Source organism: Littorina saxatilis, linkage group LG2 (genome assembly GCF_037325665.1).
Source record: "Littorina saxatilis isolate snail1 linkage group LG2, US_GU_Lsax_2.0, whole genome shotgun sequence".
Taxonomy (NCBI): Eukaryota; Metazoa; Mollusca; class Gastropoda; order Littorinimorpha; family Littorinidae; genus Littorina; species Littorina saxatilis.
In genome coordinates this window covers 16281097-16295192 of record NC_090246.1, presented here as the reverse complement: position 1 = coordinate 16295192, position 14096 = coordinate 16281097, and the positions used below count along the sequence as shown (strand labels likewise).

The 14096-nt window shown below is 42.2% G+C and overlaps 1 protein-coding gene across 2 annotated transcripts in view; it reads right to left on the bottom strand.

The window, feature by feature from the left end:
* LOC138958316 (A disintegrin and metalloproteinase with thrombospondin motifs 3-like) overlaps positions 1-14096 on the bottom strand; it is a 35488-nt gene that overhangs the window by 21276 nt on the left and 116 nt on the right. Inside the window, exons 1-6 of one of the 2 annotated variants that reach the window (XM_070329427.1) lie at positions 13896-14096; positions 11152-11188; positions 8616-8950; positions 6353-6494; positions 1082-1251; positions 505-588 (exon numbers count right to left, since the gene is read on the bottom strand). The exon at positions 13896-14096 is cut by the window's right edge and continues 116 nt beyond it. In XM_070329427.1, the coding sequence (XP_070185528.1) occupies positions 505-588; positions 1082-1251; positions 6353-6494; positions 8616-8950; positions 11152-11188; positions 13896-13940 (813 nt within the window). In that variant the 5' untranslated portion in view covers positions 13941-14096. Of the gene's footprint in view, positions 1-504; positions 589-1081; positions 1252-6352; positions 6495-8615; positions 8951-11151; positions 11189-13895 lie in introns of those variants that run through there. The other variant, XM_070329428.1, reaches the window with a different exon arrangement.

Sequence of the window (14096 nt, the reverse complement as noted above, 5' to 3'; positions counted from 1 at the left end):
GGTAACTGTATATTTTCTGAAAGTTTAATGTCTATAGATTCCAATGAGACCGGATATCGTGCGAGCAGTGTCCCCTGGATGCTTTTTCAGGGGAATAGTCTAGAGCAGCCGTCCACATAGACAAATGGTTAAAAGAACAACAGCCAGTGTTCTCTATGCGCACTGTGAAGATTTTGTGCTGAACGGATTCAGAAAATGACAGCTGCTTCATTCTGCCAAATTAACTAATTCAACACATAATGTATTGCATATTATTAGGAGGAAAGTCGCTTGTTCATTTCAATGCCTGCTTGTTATTTCCTCAGGCGCATGATAATATTTTAAACACACACACACACACACACACACACACACACACACACACACACACACACACGCACGCACGCACACACACACACACACACACACACACACACACACACACACACACACACACACACACACACACACACACAAGCTATAATAAGAATCCACAGAATGACACTATCAACAATCACTACTCGCCTGTTCTTTCTCCAGTAAGATGAGCTCCGTGACCACCACCCGGAGATTGACACCCAGGGAGGGATGCTGGTACACCGCGTTAGCCTGCACAACACACATTACCCAGATATTCCAACGGAAACACGGGTGGAACCTTTGCATTGAAGCTTTAACGAGTAAAACGACCTTTTTTTGTATCATTATATGCATAGCTTTTATTTGGTACAGGGTGACCCCCCAAAAATGCCACACATAAAAATGCTTATACATTCGTCATTTGTTCAAAGCATGGGTACCAGGTTCTACTCCTACTCTTCTGTCGATTTCCGAATTTAGATTTTTTTTTAAAGCACAAAAGTCCGACTTTTTAAAGAAAATAATGTTCAAATGAAATTCACGTATTTTAGACAATATATTTCAACATTACTATATAACAAAAAACACACACATAAAATAACAACAAACGTTTTGAGTCCTCTGTGGCCCTATGTGCTCAAACCAACGAGTTCAAGCATATTTATGCAGCTAACGATATACATCACTAGGCAACACATTTTTATGTGTGGCATGTAAAGAAAATGTCTATATCGCAACTTACGATATTCATGAGGGTCATGACGTAGGCCTTGACACGTGACCTGGAGTGCATGGCAGTGATGGTGTGATCTACGACCAGCTGAACCTCCAGGTAGCGTTTTCTCCCTGTGGACCTCCTCCTCCTCCTCCTGGGATGGGGGTCAGCTGTAACGGGGGGCATCTCACCTGTGTCTGTTGAAGAGGAAAACAAATCATGGTAGATTAATAATAATGTTCAGGGTTTAGATCAAAGTCATTTAGCTCTACCTCAAGATATACGTAGAAATTATTGTCTGTGGACTACTAGTTCTGTCTTCTGGGGCAGGGGTCTGCTGTTACGGGGTGGCATCTTACCTGTGTCTGTTGAAGAGGAACATCATGGTGCATTGATGTTTAGGATTTATATCGAAGGCATTTAGCTCTGCCTCTAGATACGTAGAAATTATTGTCTGTAGACTACTAGTTTTGTCTTCTGGGGCAGGGGTCTGCTGTTACGGGGTGGCATCTCACCTGTGTCTGTTGAAAAGGAAAATCATGGTGCATTGATGTTTAGGATTTATATCGAAGGCATTCAGCTCTACCTCTGGATACGTAGAAATTATTGTCTGTGGACTACTAGTTCTGTCTTCTGGGGCAGGGGTCTGCTGTTACGGGGTGGCATCTCACCTGTGTCTGTTGAAGAGGAAAATCATGGTGCATTGATGTTTAGGATTTATATCGAAGGCATTTAGCTCTACCTCTAGATACGTAGAAATTTTTGTCTGTGGACTACTAGTTCTGTCTTCTGGAGCAGGGGTCTGCTGTTACGCGGTGGCATCTTACCCGTGTCTGTTCAAGAGAAAACTCATCGTAGATGGATTGATGCTCAGGATTTACATCAACGCAGTTAACAACTGTATTTAATCCTAGATTCTTAGCATTTTATTCCTGTGGACTACTAATTCTGTCCCCTGGGTGGGGGCTGGTGTTACGGGTGGCATCTTACCTGTGACTGTCAAGAAGGAAAATCATGGTTGACTGATGTTCAAAATGTATATCAAAGTCATTTAACCCCACCTCCAGATTAGTCGCATTTAATTCCTGTGGAATACTTATTTTTGTCTCCGTGGGTGGGGGTTTGCTGTGACGGGTAGCATCTCTCATGTGTCCTTTAAAGACGATAATCACGATGGATTGATGTTCAGGATTAATGTCAAAGCCATTGATCCCTAGATGTGGGCGACTAATTCTGTCTTCTGGTGTGGGGGTTTGGTATTAGGGGGGGGGGGGGGGCATCATACCTGTGTCTACCAAGGAGGAAAAGTGTGCTTTAATTGTGCCTGTCACTTGAACTCACAATCAATATTAACTCCTAAAACACGCTCTTGATAAACTTGATGTAGTGAGATTTAGTTTGAGTGGAGGTTCCTGGTGTTTTTGTCTGTTCGCAGTAACCATACTTTTTGTTTGTAATGAACCTTGAGAGAGAGAGAGAGAGAGAGAGAGAGAGAGAGAGAGAGAGAGAGAGGGGGAGAGAGAGAGAGAGACAGACATACAGACAGAGAGAGTGATAGAGAGAGTGAGAGAGAGAGAGAGAGAGAGAAAGAGAGAGAGAGAGGGAGGGAGAGATAGAGAGAGAGAGAGAGAGAGGGGAGAGAGGGTGAGAGAGGGTGAGAGAGAGAGAGAGAGAGAGAGAGAGAGAGAGAGAGAGAGAGAGAGAGAGAGAAGAGAGAGAGAGAGAGAGAGAGAGAGAGATCAACAAACATACAGACAGACGCTCTTGATAAACTTGTTCCATTGATGTAGTAAGATTTAGTTTGAGTGGAAATACCTGGTGTTTTTGTCTGGTCGAAGAAACCATACTTTTTGTTTGTAATGAACCTTGAGGAAGAGAGAGAGAGAGAGAGAGAGGGGGGGGGGGGGGAGAGGGGGGAGAGAGAGAGAGAGAGAGAGAGAGAGAGAGAGAGGGAGAGAGAGACACACACAGAGAGAGTCATAGAGAGAGAGTGTGTGAGAGAGAGAGAGAGAGTGCGAGTGAGAGAGAGAGAGTGCGAGTGAGAGAGAGAGTGAGAGAGAGAGAGAGAGTGTGAGAGAGAGAGGGAGAGAGAGATAGAAGGAGGGAGAGAGAGAGAGAGAGAGAGGGGGAGGGAGGGAGAGAGAAAAAGAGAGAGAGAGAGAGAGAGAGACAGACACACACACAGAGAGAGATAAACAGAGAGAGATAAACAGACATACAGACAGACAGGAAGAAAGGCGGACAGAGACCGAATTTCAGCGCAGAAAAAACCAATGCTGTTGCCAAAGTGATTTGCCATGTCGTGAGATGTAGATGTCAGCCTTTATTTGCAAACGCCTTTTGTTACTCTCATCAGCCTTTTGTGTGTGTCTATAACCCTCCGGAAACAAAAACAAGGCCACGATTGTTGTTGTAACGTATCTGCACTTGAGTATTTGCACCAAAGGCCGCCTGGCATTTCGAGAAAAAAGAAGAAAACGAGGTAAAGACAGAAACAATGTTGCAATGTTCAGCTGCATAACAGCGCTATACCGTCAGTCTCGAAGAAGCGTTGTTTGGTTTTTGGACTTGTTAATGTATGGTTTTGATCTTGACTCTAAGACACGCTTACATAATGTGGTTCAGAGTTCTTCATGACTTTTAAATAAGTCAGTTACTAGCGAATCTGCTTTGAAGAAAACCGAATCGATGTTCGTCACACTTTCGCCTCCTCTGATTGGTCAATCCATGCCCGGCTTACCTCTTTGCGCAAAAAGAAGAACATGCTCTAGCGTTTCGATGTTTTAACGTAAGCCCTCGCGCAAGGCGCTGCGCGAGAGATTCGCAAGGTGTAACGCAAGTCTGGCCGGGCGAGTAGGCCTAAGTCAAATGTGGCCAGGCCTAAAGTTGCCGGAAATAAATGTTTTCAAATGTGACCTTGACCGAGTTTGGTTTGTGTTTTTGCTTGTTGCGGAATTTTGTCTGGTGTGTGAATATGGCGGTTCACGAGAAAAGCATGTCAGTCTACATTCAAACAGCCATCTGTTCTCACCGCTGTAATACATTACGTTACACACAACATTTAACACCGAAAAAAACACAGACGCTCGGCCGGTGTTTCAAATCAAGACCAATCAAGCTCTTCCGACAAAACAAGCGTCACCCAGAAATTGGACTCCCTTCCTCAGTTCCGCTGTCAAACGAAACGGGCATGTTGACATTTGTGTTCTGAAGGGACTTCAGCATGTTCCTGTAACCTCACACAGATTTACAGATGTCATATAGCAGCCCGACGGGGTATCGCTATCGTGTTTGTGGTTCTGTACGCGAAGGAATCGTAGCGTAACAGAAAACATGTTACAAACATTTGTAGTCTGAAGGGCTTTCAGCACTATGTTTCTGTACCATCCACAAAATTACAGATGTCATCGCAGCCCGAACGAGAACCACTATGCATGGTGTTTTGGTTGTGCACGTGAAGGACTTTTTGCGAGGCAGGAAACATGATAGTCTCAAAAAAGGGCCCTCAAAATGTTCCTGTGTAACCTTTGTCCAAATACCAGATGCCGGAACAGCCCGACGGGAAACCAGTATCGTGTTTGTTGTTTTCTACGCCAAAGAAATTGTTGTGTTGTCACTCAGTGCTCTTCGCTTGCCTTTGATTACGTGAACGCCTGCATGTGGTTAAATAGCGCACGTGCTGAGCGAGTGAAATAGGTCAGCTGTGACAGATTGTGCGATATGCCACAGAGCATGTTTCATCGAGAACTGAGATGTCTTTGTAACTGTGATCTTTTGCTGGTTGTGATTATTGTGTCGGTTAACAATGAAGAATTGTGCTATTTAGAATTGCGGGAATAATTATTAATTTCTGAGTTTACATAGACAGAACGGCAGACAGATTCACACACAAACACAGACACGGTTATACAGCCAGCTACCCACCCAACCAAATAGTCATACAAGAAGACACTTAATCTAATAGAAGAAAAAAATGGACGCGTAGACGGACGGACAAACGAACAGACGGGCGACGGACACGCAGACTGACAGAAAGACCTACACGATGACCCTATAGGATCTGAGAAGAACGAAGATAGACGACTGAAAGCTGTGATAAAATAAAGCATTACAAGATAGCACCAAAAAACCCAAAATCAACAACAACGAGAAAACAGCCGCAAATTGTTCATAGTTGCCACATTAACGACATACGATTAACATAAACGGACATGTCTCCTGATTGACATTCCAGCAGCACATAATTATATCAAACAAACGCAAATTCCATTACAACTGTCACAATAATTAAGTGGCTACAATCATGAAGTGAATGAATACCAAAGGTCCTGGCTGTTGACTTGTGAGGTAAACAAGCGTGCCGTTGTCGACAGCTGAAATTGCGGTATTGATGTGAGACTAGAGAGATGAAAAGATCTAGTAATCGTATAATTATGATTAAAGAGCCCATAAAGAACAACTGTGTCTCCTGGTTATGTCTGCCTGCTACCTGTCTCACTTTCTGTCTGTCTGTCTGTCTGTCTTTATTTCTGTCTGTCTGTCTGTATGTCTGTCTGCCTGTCTGTCTGACTGCTGCCTGTCTGTCTGTCTGTCTGTCTGTCTGTCTGTCGGGGTGTCTGTCTGCTTGACTGTCTGTCTGTCTGCTTGAATCTATGTCTGCCTGTCTGCCTGTCTGTCTGTCTGTCTGTCTGCTACCTGGCTCTCTCTCTGTCGGTCTGTGTGTCTGCTTGTCTGTCTGTCTGTCTGTCTGTCTGCTTGCCTGTCTGTATGTTTGCCTGTATGCCTGTATGTCTGTATGTCTGTCTGTCTGTCTGCCTGCTACCTGGCTCTCTGTCTGTCGGTCTATGTGTCTGTCTGTCGGTCTGTGTGTCTGCTTGCCTGTCTGTCTGTCTGTCTGTCTGTCTGTCTGTGTCTATCTGTTTGTCTGCCTGTCTCTGTCTGTCTCTACGGAGTTATTTACAGACATTCTATATATATGGTTCAGTAGGCAAAACAGAGGTGGCCACTACTAAGTGTGCAGGTAAGCGATCATTGTAGCAGCTAGTGAAAGCGCGCTACTATGTGCAATTTTCGAAGAAAAAAGGACGTCGTATCGAGCGGTCATAAATGCACATCGGACAACATGTTTTACTGTGATTGCATGCGGCATTGTTTTCCCTCCCTCTTTGACAATCCCAACAGAGTTATTTCCAGAAATCGTATACATATTGCTGTAGATACAAATTGAGGTTTGTAATAACGTTACAATCAGAGCAGCAAAGTCTCTTGAACATGAGTAAAAGATCAATAAGATTTTACCTGTGAAGTTTCCAGTAGCTAGGCCTTGATCTTTACACGAGTACAGCAAATGAGGTCGCCGTTCGCTCTGTCGTTCTTCCGTCCTCCCGGCGTCGGCTGGTTCAATAAATAGCATCTCCTCGTCTGTCTGGATGTAGCCTGCCTGCCACAGTAGGGTTTGTGTCAAACAAACACACCAATAAAGACACACACGAAATACAGAAACGAACAATCAACCGAGAAACACAACAAACACACAAGCAAACAAACAAACAAACAAACACACAAACACATACACACACACCAATAAAGACACACACCAAATACAGAAACAAACAAACAATCAATCGTGAAACAAAACGAAAAACAAACTAAAAAACAAACTAATACACAAATAAACGAACGAACGAACAAACGAGCAAAATATCAGCGGTTCCTTTTTACATTTAGTCAAGTTTTGACTAAATGTTTTAACATAGAGGGAGAATCGAGACCAGGGTCGTGGTGTATGTGTGTGTGTGTGTGTCTGTGCGTGTGTGTGTGTAGAGCGATTCAGACCAAACTACTGGACCGATCTTTATGAAATTTGACATGAGAGTTGCTGGGAATGATATCCCCGGACATTGTTTCTCATTTTTTCGATAAATACTTTTGATGACGTCATATCCGGCTTTTTGTAAAAGTTGAGGCGGCACTGTCACACCCTCATTTTTCAATCAAATTGATTGAAATTTTTGTAAAGCAATCTTCGACGAAGGCCGGACTTCGGTATTGCATTTCAGCTTGGTGCCTTAAAAATTAATTAATGACTTTAGTTATTAAAAATTGGAAAATTGTAATTGAAATGTTTTTTTTAATAAAACGATCCAAATTTACGTTCATCTTATTTTTCATCATTTTCTGATTCCAAAAACATATAAATATGTTATATTTGGATTAAAAACAAGCTCTGAAAATTAAAAATATAAAAATTATGATCAAAATTAAATTTCCATAATCGATTTAAAAACAATTTCATCTTATTTCTTGTCGGTTCCTGATTCCAAAAACATATAGATATGATATGTTTGGATTACAAACACGCTCACGAAGTTAAAACGAAGAGAGGTACAGAAAAGCGTGCTATGCAGCACAGCGAAACCACTACCGCGCTGAACAGGCTCGTCAGTTTCACTCCGTTTTGCCCAAGCGGCGGACTACGGTCATTGTGAAAAAATGCAGTGCGTTCAGTTTCATTCTGTGAGTTCCACAGCTTGACTAAATGTATTAATTTTGCCTTACGCGACTTGTTTTCTTTTGTTTCTCAGACCGATAACACTTTGACGAATGAAACAGATTCTCCATTGATCTATAGAACAAATAAACTCACAAAAGAAGATAGGAAACGATACAAAAACCACTACAAATCTTCCAGAATTAACAACAGGAAGACAAACAAGAAATTCCTCCGAGGTAGGAAAAACACCCCCGTCCTTACCATTCTCACTGCCACCAACTGAGAAGGTTATTTCCCTTTGACCATTAATATGTCCCTCTATAAGTCCTTGTAGAATCTTAATCCACCAATAACTCCCTAACCGTGTGTTTGACTGGTCCCAATTTTTGTAAGGACCGTCTCAGGAATGTATAGAACCTGTTCACCAAGTTTGGTGACGATCGGTCCGTTCATTCTTGAGATCTATATGCGAACACAAACACACAAACAAACAAACACATCGACCGAATCCTATACACACCCCTATACCGGGGGTGTAAAAAGCAGTAGCAACAACAACCGACAAGTGCGTTACAAATGAAAAGAATATCAAACAAAATGTATACGCGAGAGAGGCACTCGTGAGATAATAATCGTTCAAATCACACGTGTGTATATCATGTAAATGAGGTCATGTCAAGCAAGTCCGGCAGGGACCTGTTTTTCCACTGCTTATGATGCCAAAGTCACCGAGACAAACGTCATTATAGAAAACAAATTTGCGCTCGCTATTTACCCTCGATGAATTTTTAGAACTAATACGTCACGCCATACTTTCAGAGTGACGTTTCTTTACTTTGACGTAATAGATTGCACGAGGCTTTAGAAGAGATTGAGGTTCCAAAACAAGCATCTTCAATTTAGCTGCCTCGACTGCAGGACATTTTCAGTAAAATACACGTAAATAAACAGAATACTACATGGCTTGCTGTGTCGTACCAGATTTACACGAGTTAGTTTTTTTAAATATTGAACTGCGAGCAAAAGCGAACTGTTCACTATTTGAAAATAATCACTCCATCAACTCACCAATCCATCGCAAGCAGATATAGCAGCATATGACGTTCTTTCCTTCTTCAAAAACCCATTGTAGTAACAATTCTCCTGTTCGGTATCCACCACTGTGTCATTGTGCGTCACGTCTTCATACACCACCACCATCTTCTTCGATGCTACGTCACTCTGGAATAACGTCATACGGCGGTGACGTCCCCTCCATGTCAGTGTGACGTCGAAGGTAGAGGGCAGTTCTGTACCGGCCTGATTTGCATGAAATGAGCGCCCTCTTGTGGGAACGGAAGTGTGTAATCGAGGAAAGACAATCTCCGTGCGGTCGACTTCGCATGGCCTCTGATGTAGTAAGTCTGCGAGATAAGAGAGATAAGAGATAAGAACAGTAATTTGATTAGTTTTGAGATGGATGTATGAATAAATTGCGTACACGATAAGAGTGGTAATTGAGTTAGTTACAAATGTGAGGTAAAAGAAGACACAGAACAGCTTCCGTTTTGTCACGTCTGATTTTTACATTTTGAGAATCCATGGATAGATGTAAACATTTATTGCATCCCTTATAGGGATATTCATGTCAGCTTTGCTTTCTGAAAATTGGAGTCGTATTCTGGTGAGCTTGTTTCTCACACATACAAAAGGGGTGGGGGGTGGGGTGGGGTGGGTGGGTTAGCTTTGTTTCGCAGTAGTTACTAGTGCTGAGATACAAATCAGTTACGTCATGTTTCCAGAACTATCCTCAACATTCAAGTGCTCTGAATTCATGTTGTGAATATAAATACTACTCAATGAATGATCAATGAATGACGCTTATATCGCGCATATTCCGTGGGTACAGTTCTAGGCGCTCTGCAGTGATGCCGTGTGAGATGAAATTTTATACGGCCAGTAGATTGCAGCCATTTCGGCGCATATTTACCTTTCACGGCCTATTATTCCAAGTCACACGGGTATAGGTAGACAATTATTAACTGTGCCTAAGCAATTTTGCCAGGAAAGACCCTTTTGTCAATCGTGGGATCTTTAACGTGCACACCCAATGTAGTGTACTACCACTAATACCACAAAGACCTATTCTATGATTTTTTTCTGTCCGTTTCACGACTGTAATAAGCACTTATATTAACGTTCTCAAATAATTCGAAGTATACTTTGTCGAAGCTCGCAACATCGCGTGTCGAAGAAGTATTAATTGCGTCGTCGCCCCCGTACCACATGACCGTATAAAAACATTTTCCAACTTGAAGACTGATTTCACTGCAGCAGTGCATAAATCTAGATTGTTTTAAAAAACAGTGTTGCTTTCAAAAACGTGGGCGTTTTCTCACAGACAAACAGATCATGCTGTTTTACACGGCATATCAAAAACATAGTAAGAGTGCATCGACATCTGTTGAAACGCGACTTCGTCTCATCCAACCCATCATAAAAGAGTGCAAGTGCGCACTTGGTGATCTCAGGAGTGTAATACAAGTTGTTGGCATTTAATTCCCGTCAGTTTTTCTCACATATTTCATTTTTCTTTTGACAGAGTGCAAGGAGGTTAGAAGGATCAAATTTCTCTTTATACACTTAAGTCTGGAAAGCCTGCAATACCTTGATTCGGCCAAGATATGTCTGCTATGCTGCACATGGACCCCATCCTGGTGCCTCCGTCGTAAACTTGCAATGCCTTTTTCTGTGATGATTATTATTCTTCTGCGTTCGTGGGCTATAGCTCCCACGTGCACTCGTGTTTTGCACGTGTGTGGCCGCTGTTTTTTTTCTTTTTCCAAACGCCATTTATAATTAGTCAGTTATGATTGTCAACTGAAACTCCGACGATTTTTAGACAGATACTCCTCCCTTACTCCGACCTTCTCTGTCTGTGTGTCTCTGTCTCTGTCTCTGTGTCTCTCTGTGTCTCTCTCTGTCTCTCTCTCTCTCCCCTCTCTCTCTCTCTCTCTCTCTGTCTCTCCGTCTCTCTCTCTCTCTCTCTCTCTCTCTGTCTCTCCGTCTCTCTCTCTCTTTCTGTCTCTCTCTCTCTGTCTCTCTCTCTCTCTCTGTCTCTCTCTCTCTCTTTTTTTTATAATTTTTATGTTTTATGTTTTATTTTTTTTTTATTTTTTTATCTTGTATTTTTACTTCATTGTTGTAGTTAGTCCCTCTTTAGGGCGAGGGCTGGATGTAAAAAAGCAGACCACTGCTTAATCTACTACCCTCGTTAAATAAAGAATTGTTATTGTCATTGTCATTGTCATTGTCATTGTCTCTCTCTCTCTCTCTCTCTCTCTCTCTCTCTCTCTCTCTCTCTCTCTCTCTCTCTCTCTCTCTCTCTCTCTCTCTCTCTCTCTCTCTCTCGCTCATGCGGCTTTATGTCTCAGTAACCCAGTAGCATTTCATGACTCCAGGACCTGCCCACGAGAAAGAAAAAAAACCCTACATGAGCTCACTGCAAGGCCTTGTGAGTTTTGACGAGTCTTTAACGACTTGGATTCGCTCATTAGCTGTACACACTCATCAGCACAACAAGTGCACGGCAGGTCTGTGAGAGGGAATAGGCGAAATAGCTTACCTGCACTTGAAGCGAAGGCAATGAAAAGCGAGACGACCTGGAACAGACAGGAATGTTTTCTCAGTAAATAAGTCACAAGTTTCAAGTCCTCAGTGCAGAGATTTCTATGTTTGTAAAGATACAATCCCGGCTTCTCTTGTGAGCGATCAGGTTCAACACCACTTATCTGTCTGGGTCGGTGAGCAAGAGTCGACGTTACACCCCGTTCACACAGCTCTGCGACTTTACGAAAACCTTTCCGATCACTCCGATCATCCCCGATCTGAAAAAGTGATTAAATCGACGCATAATTATGGCCACGACCCGGCTCAGGCTCATTTTATGCACGTTCAAAATAAGCGTAGTGGGAGAGCGTGCAGCTTACCGACCTAGGAGATCCCACCCTGACCAAACCACGCTCATGGAGATCCTCCCACGTTTGGCCAAGATGGGCCCCGATTTGCCACGCTCGCGGCCATTTTTCCATCGTAGAAGAAGCGGCGTCTATGTGTGAACGGGGTATTAGAGACTTTAGTCCAAGATAAACTGCGCCTTTAATGCGTTTTTTGTCGGACTAAAGTTTCTAACCTCAACTCGAGCATACCGACCCTGGGCTTGTACTTTAGGATTAACGCATCCTTACATTGAACACATGATACACCTTTACAGCATGCTTACATTGAACACATGATACACCTTTACAGCATCCTTACATTGAACACATGATACACATTAACAGCATCCTTACATTGGACACATGATACACATTAACAGCATCTTTACATTGAACACATGATACACATTAACAGCATCTTTACATTGAACACATGATACACCTTTACAGCATCCTTACATTGAACACATGATACAAATTAAAAGCATCTTTACATTGAACACATGATACACCTTTACAGCATCCTTACATTGAACACATGATACACCTTTACAGCATCCTTACATTGGACACATGATACACATTAACAGCATTCTTACATTGAACACATGATACACCTTTACAGCATCCTTACATTGAACACATGATACACCTTTACAGCATCCTTACATTGAACACATGATACACCTTTACAGCATCCTTACATTGAACACATGATACACCTTTACAGCATCCTTACATTGAACACATGATACACCTTTACAGCATCCTTACATTGAACACATGATACACCTTTGCAGCGTCCTTACATTGAACACATGATACACATTAACAGCCTGACCGACTATGTTCCAGGTGCACAGTACGATTTTTTTGCTGATTTAATTTCGTTAGTGACATGTTTGTCATTCTGCAAAATGTCTCCAAAAAGTAGACCGTGTCGTATGTTTATTGCCTCTTCCGTTATAGGTAGGAACCAAGGAACTTTTTTTCTACGACCGTGTGCACTCCACTTCCAAGCTACACATGAAATTTCAGCTTAATCGACACATTAACACCAGAGCTCCAGGAGCGAACAAACAAGCAAACTTCTTCTTCTTCTTCTGCGTTCATGGGCTGAAACTCTCACGTTCACTCGTGTTTTGGCACGAGTGGATTTTTACGTGTATGACCGTTTTTACCCCGCCATTTAGGCAGCCATACGCCGCTTTCGGAGGAAGCATGCTGGGTATTTCGTGTTTCTATAACCCACCGAACTCTGACATGGATTACAGGATCTTTTCCGTGAGCAGTTGGTCTTGTGCTTGCGTGTACACACGAAGGGGGATAAGGCACTACCTCCACATAAGTTGACCTGGGAGATCGGACAAATCTCCACCCTTAACCCACCAGGCGGCAGCTGCCGCGCCGGGATTCGAACCCACGACCTTCCGCTAGGGAGGCCGGCGTCTTACCACTAGGCCACTGCGCCCGTCTAAACAAACAAACAAACAAACAAACAAACAAACTGAAACCTATACAGCCCCGAAAATGCGGGTGCGCACAGAGAGAGCGGCCAAGCTGTTGGTGTTGTCCACGTTGAAGGGTGCTCTTGTCACATGTAAAAGCCTGAACATGTAGATCTGTGATGGTGCATATGATTGTATATGTTGCAGTAAATTCTCAAAACCGGGACATTTACAAAATCCCTGAAAATTTCAGTAAATTTGGTAATTTCCTGTTTCACTCAGGGATTTTGTAAATGTCCTAAAAATTCGAGAAAATTTGTAAATTTCCTGGTTTGAAGGGCCAAGAAATTTGCAAATGCACTAAAATCATATTTCAAGGAAAACGAGTCAAAATTTGCATGCAAAATATACAAATTTCCTATGAAACTGTAGAGGTAATTGACAAATTTCCTAGAAATGTGAAGAATGTGACATAATTACAAATAATAATCTTCATAAACAATCTTTAAATGTAAAGGATATCAAATTAGAATTGAAAAATAGTCGTGAAAAAATAATCATTTAACAAAGTCTGATAATCCTGTCTAGTGAATTTGGTAGCTAGTGTGTGTCAGAACCAAAATCTGAAAGTCTTCGGTTCAGGTCCTGCTTAAATAACTTTTTTTTCCTTTCTTTTCTTAAATTTCCCAATAGTCAAATCTGTTAAAATCAGAATGCAAAATGAGAAAAATAGACCTTTATTTAAAATTTGACAAATTTGACAAATTTACCAAAGCAAACGTGAGACGACAGAACTGATTTCCAGACTACAGACAGCGTATGTCTTAAAGCATTGAGGGTAACAACTGTAACAGAGAACGGCGTATATTTGAGTAAATAACAAATGAAGTAGTCAAACAGCGGAAAAGATTTATTATACTTACGGTAAGTAGCAAAGTCGAACATCTCACTGAAGTCGAACGGAACATCTCGCTTATTCAGCACAAAACCCCGAACAGGAAACAAGAAAGAACGAGACAAGGTTTGCCAAGACTAGCATAATAGGAGCGCCAGTAAATAACCACCACTAATCGAGACTATTATATCACCGAGGCGAGAAGTACATTGACTCTTCTCTACCCTAC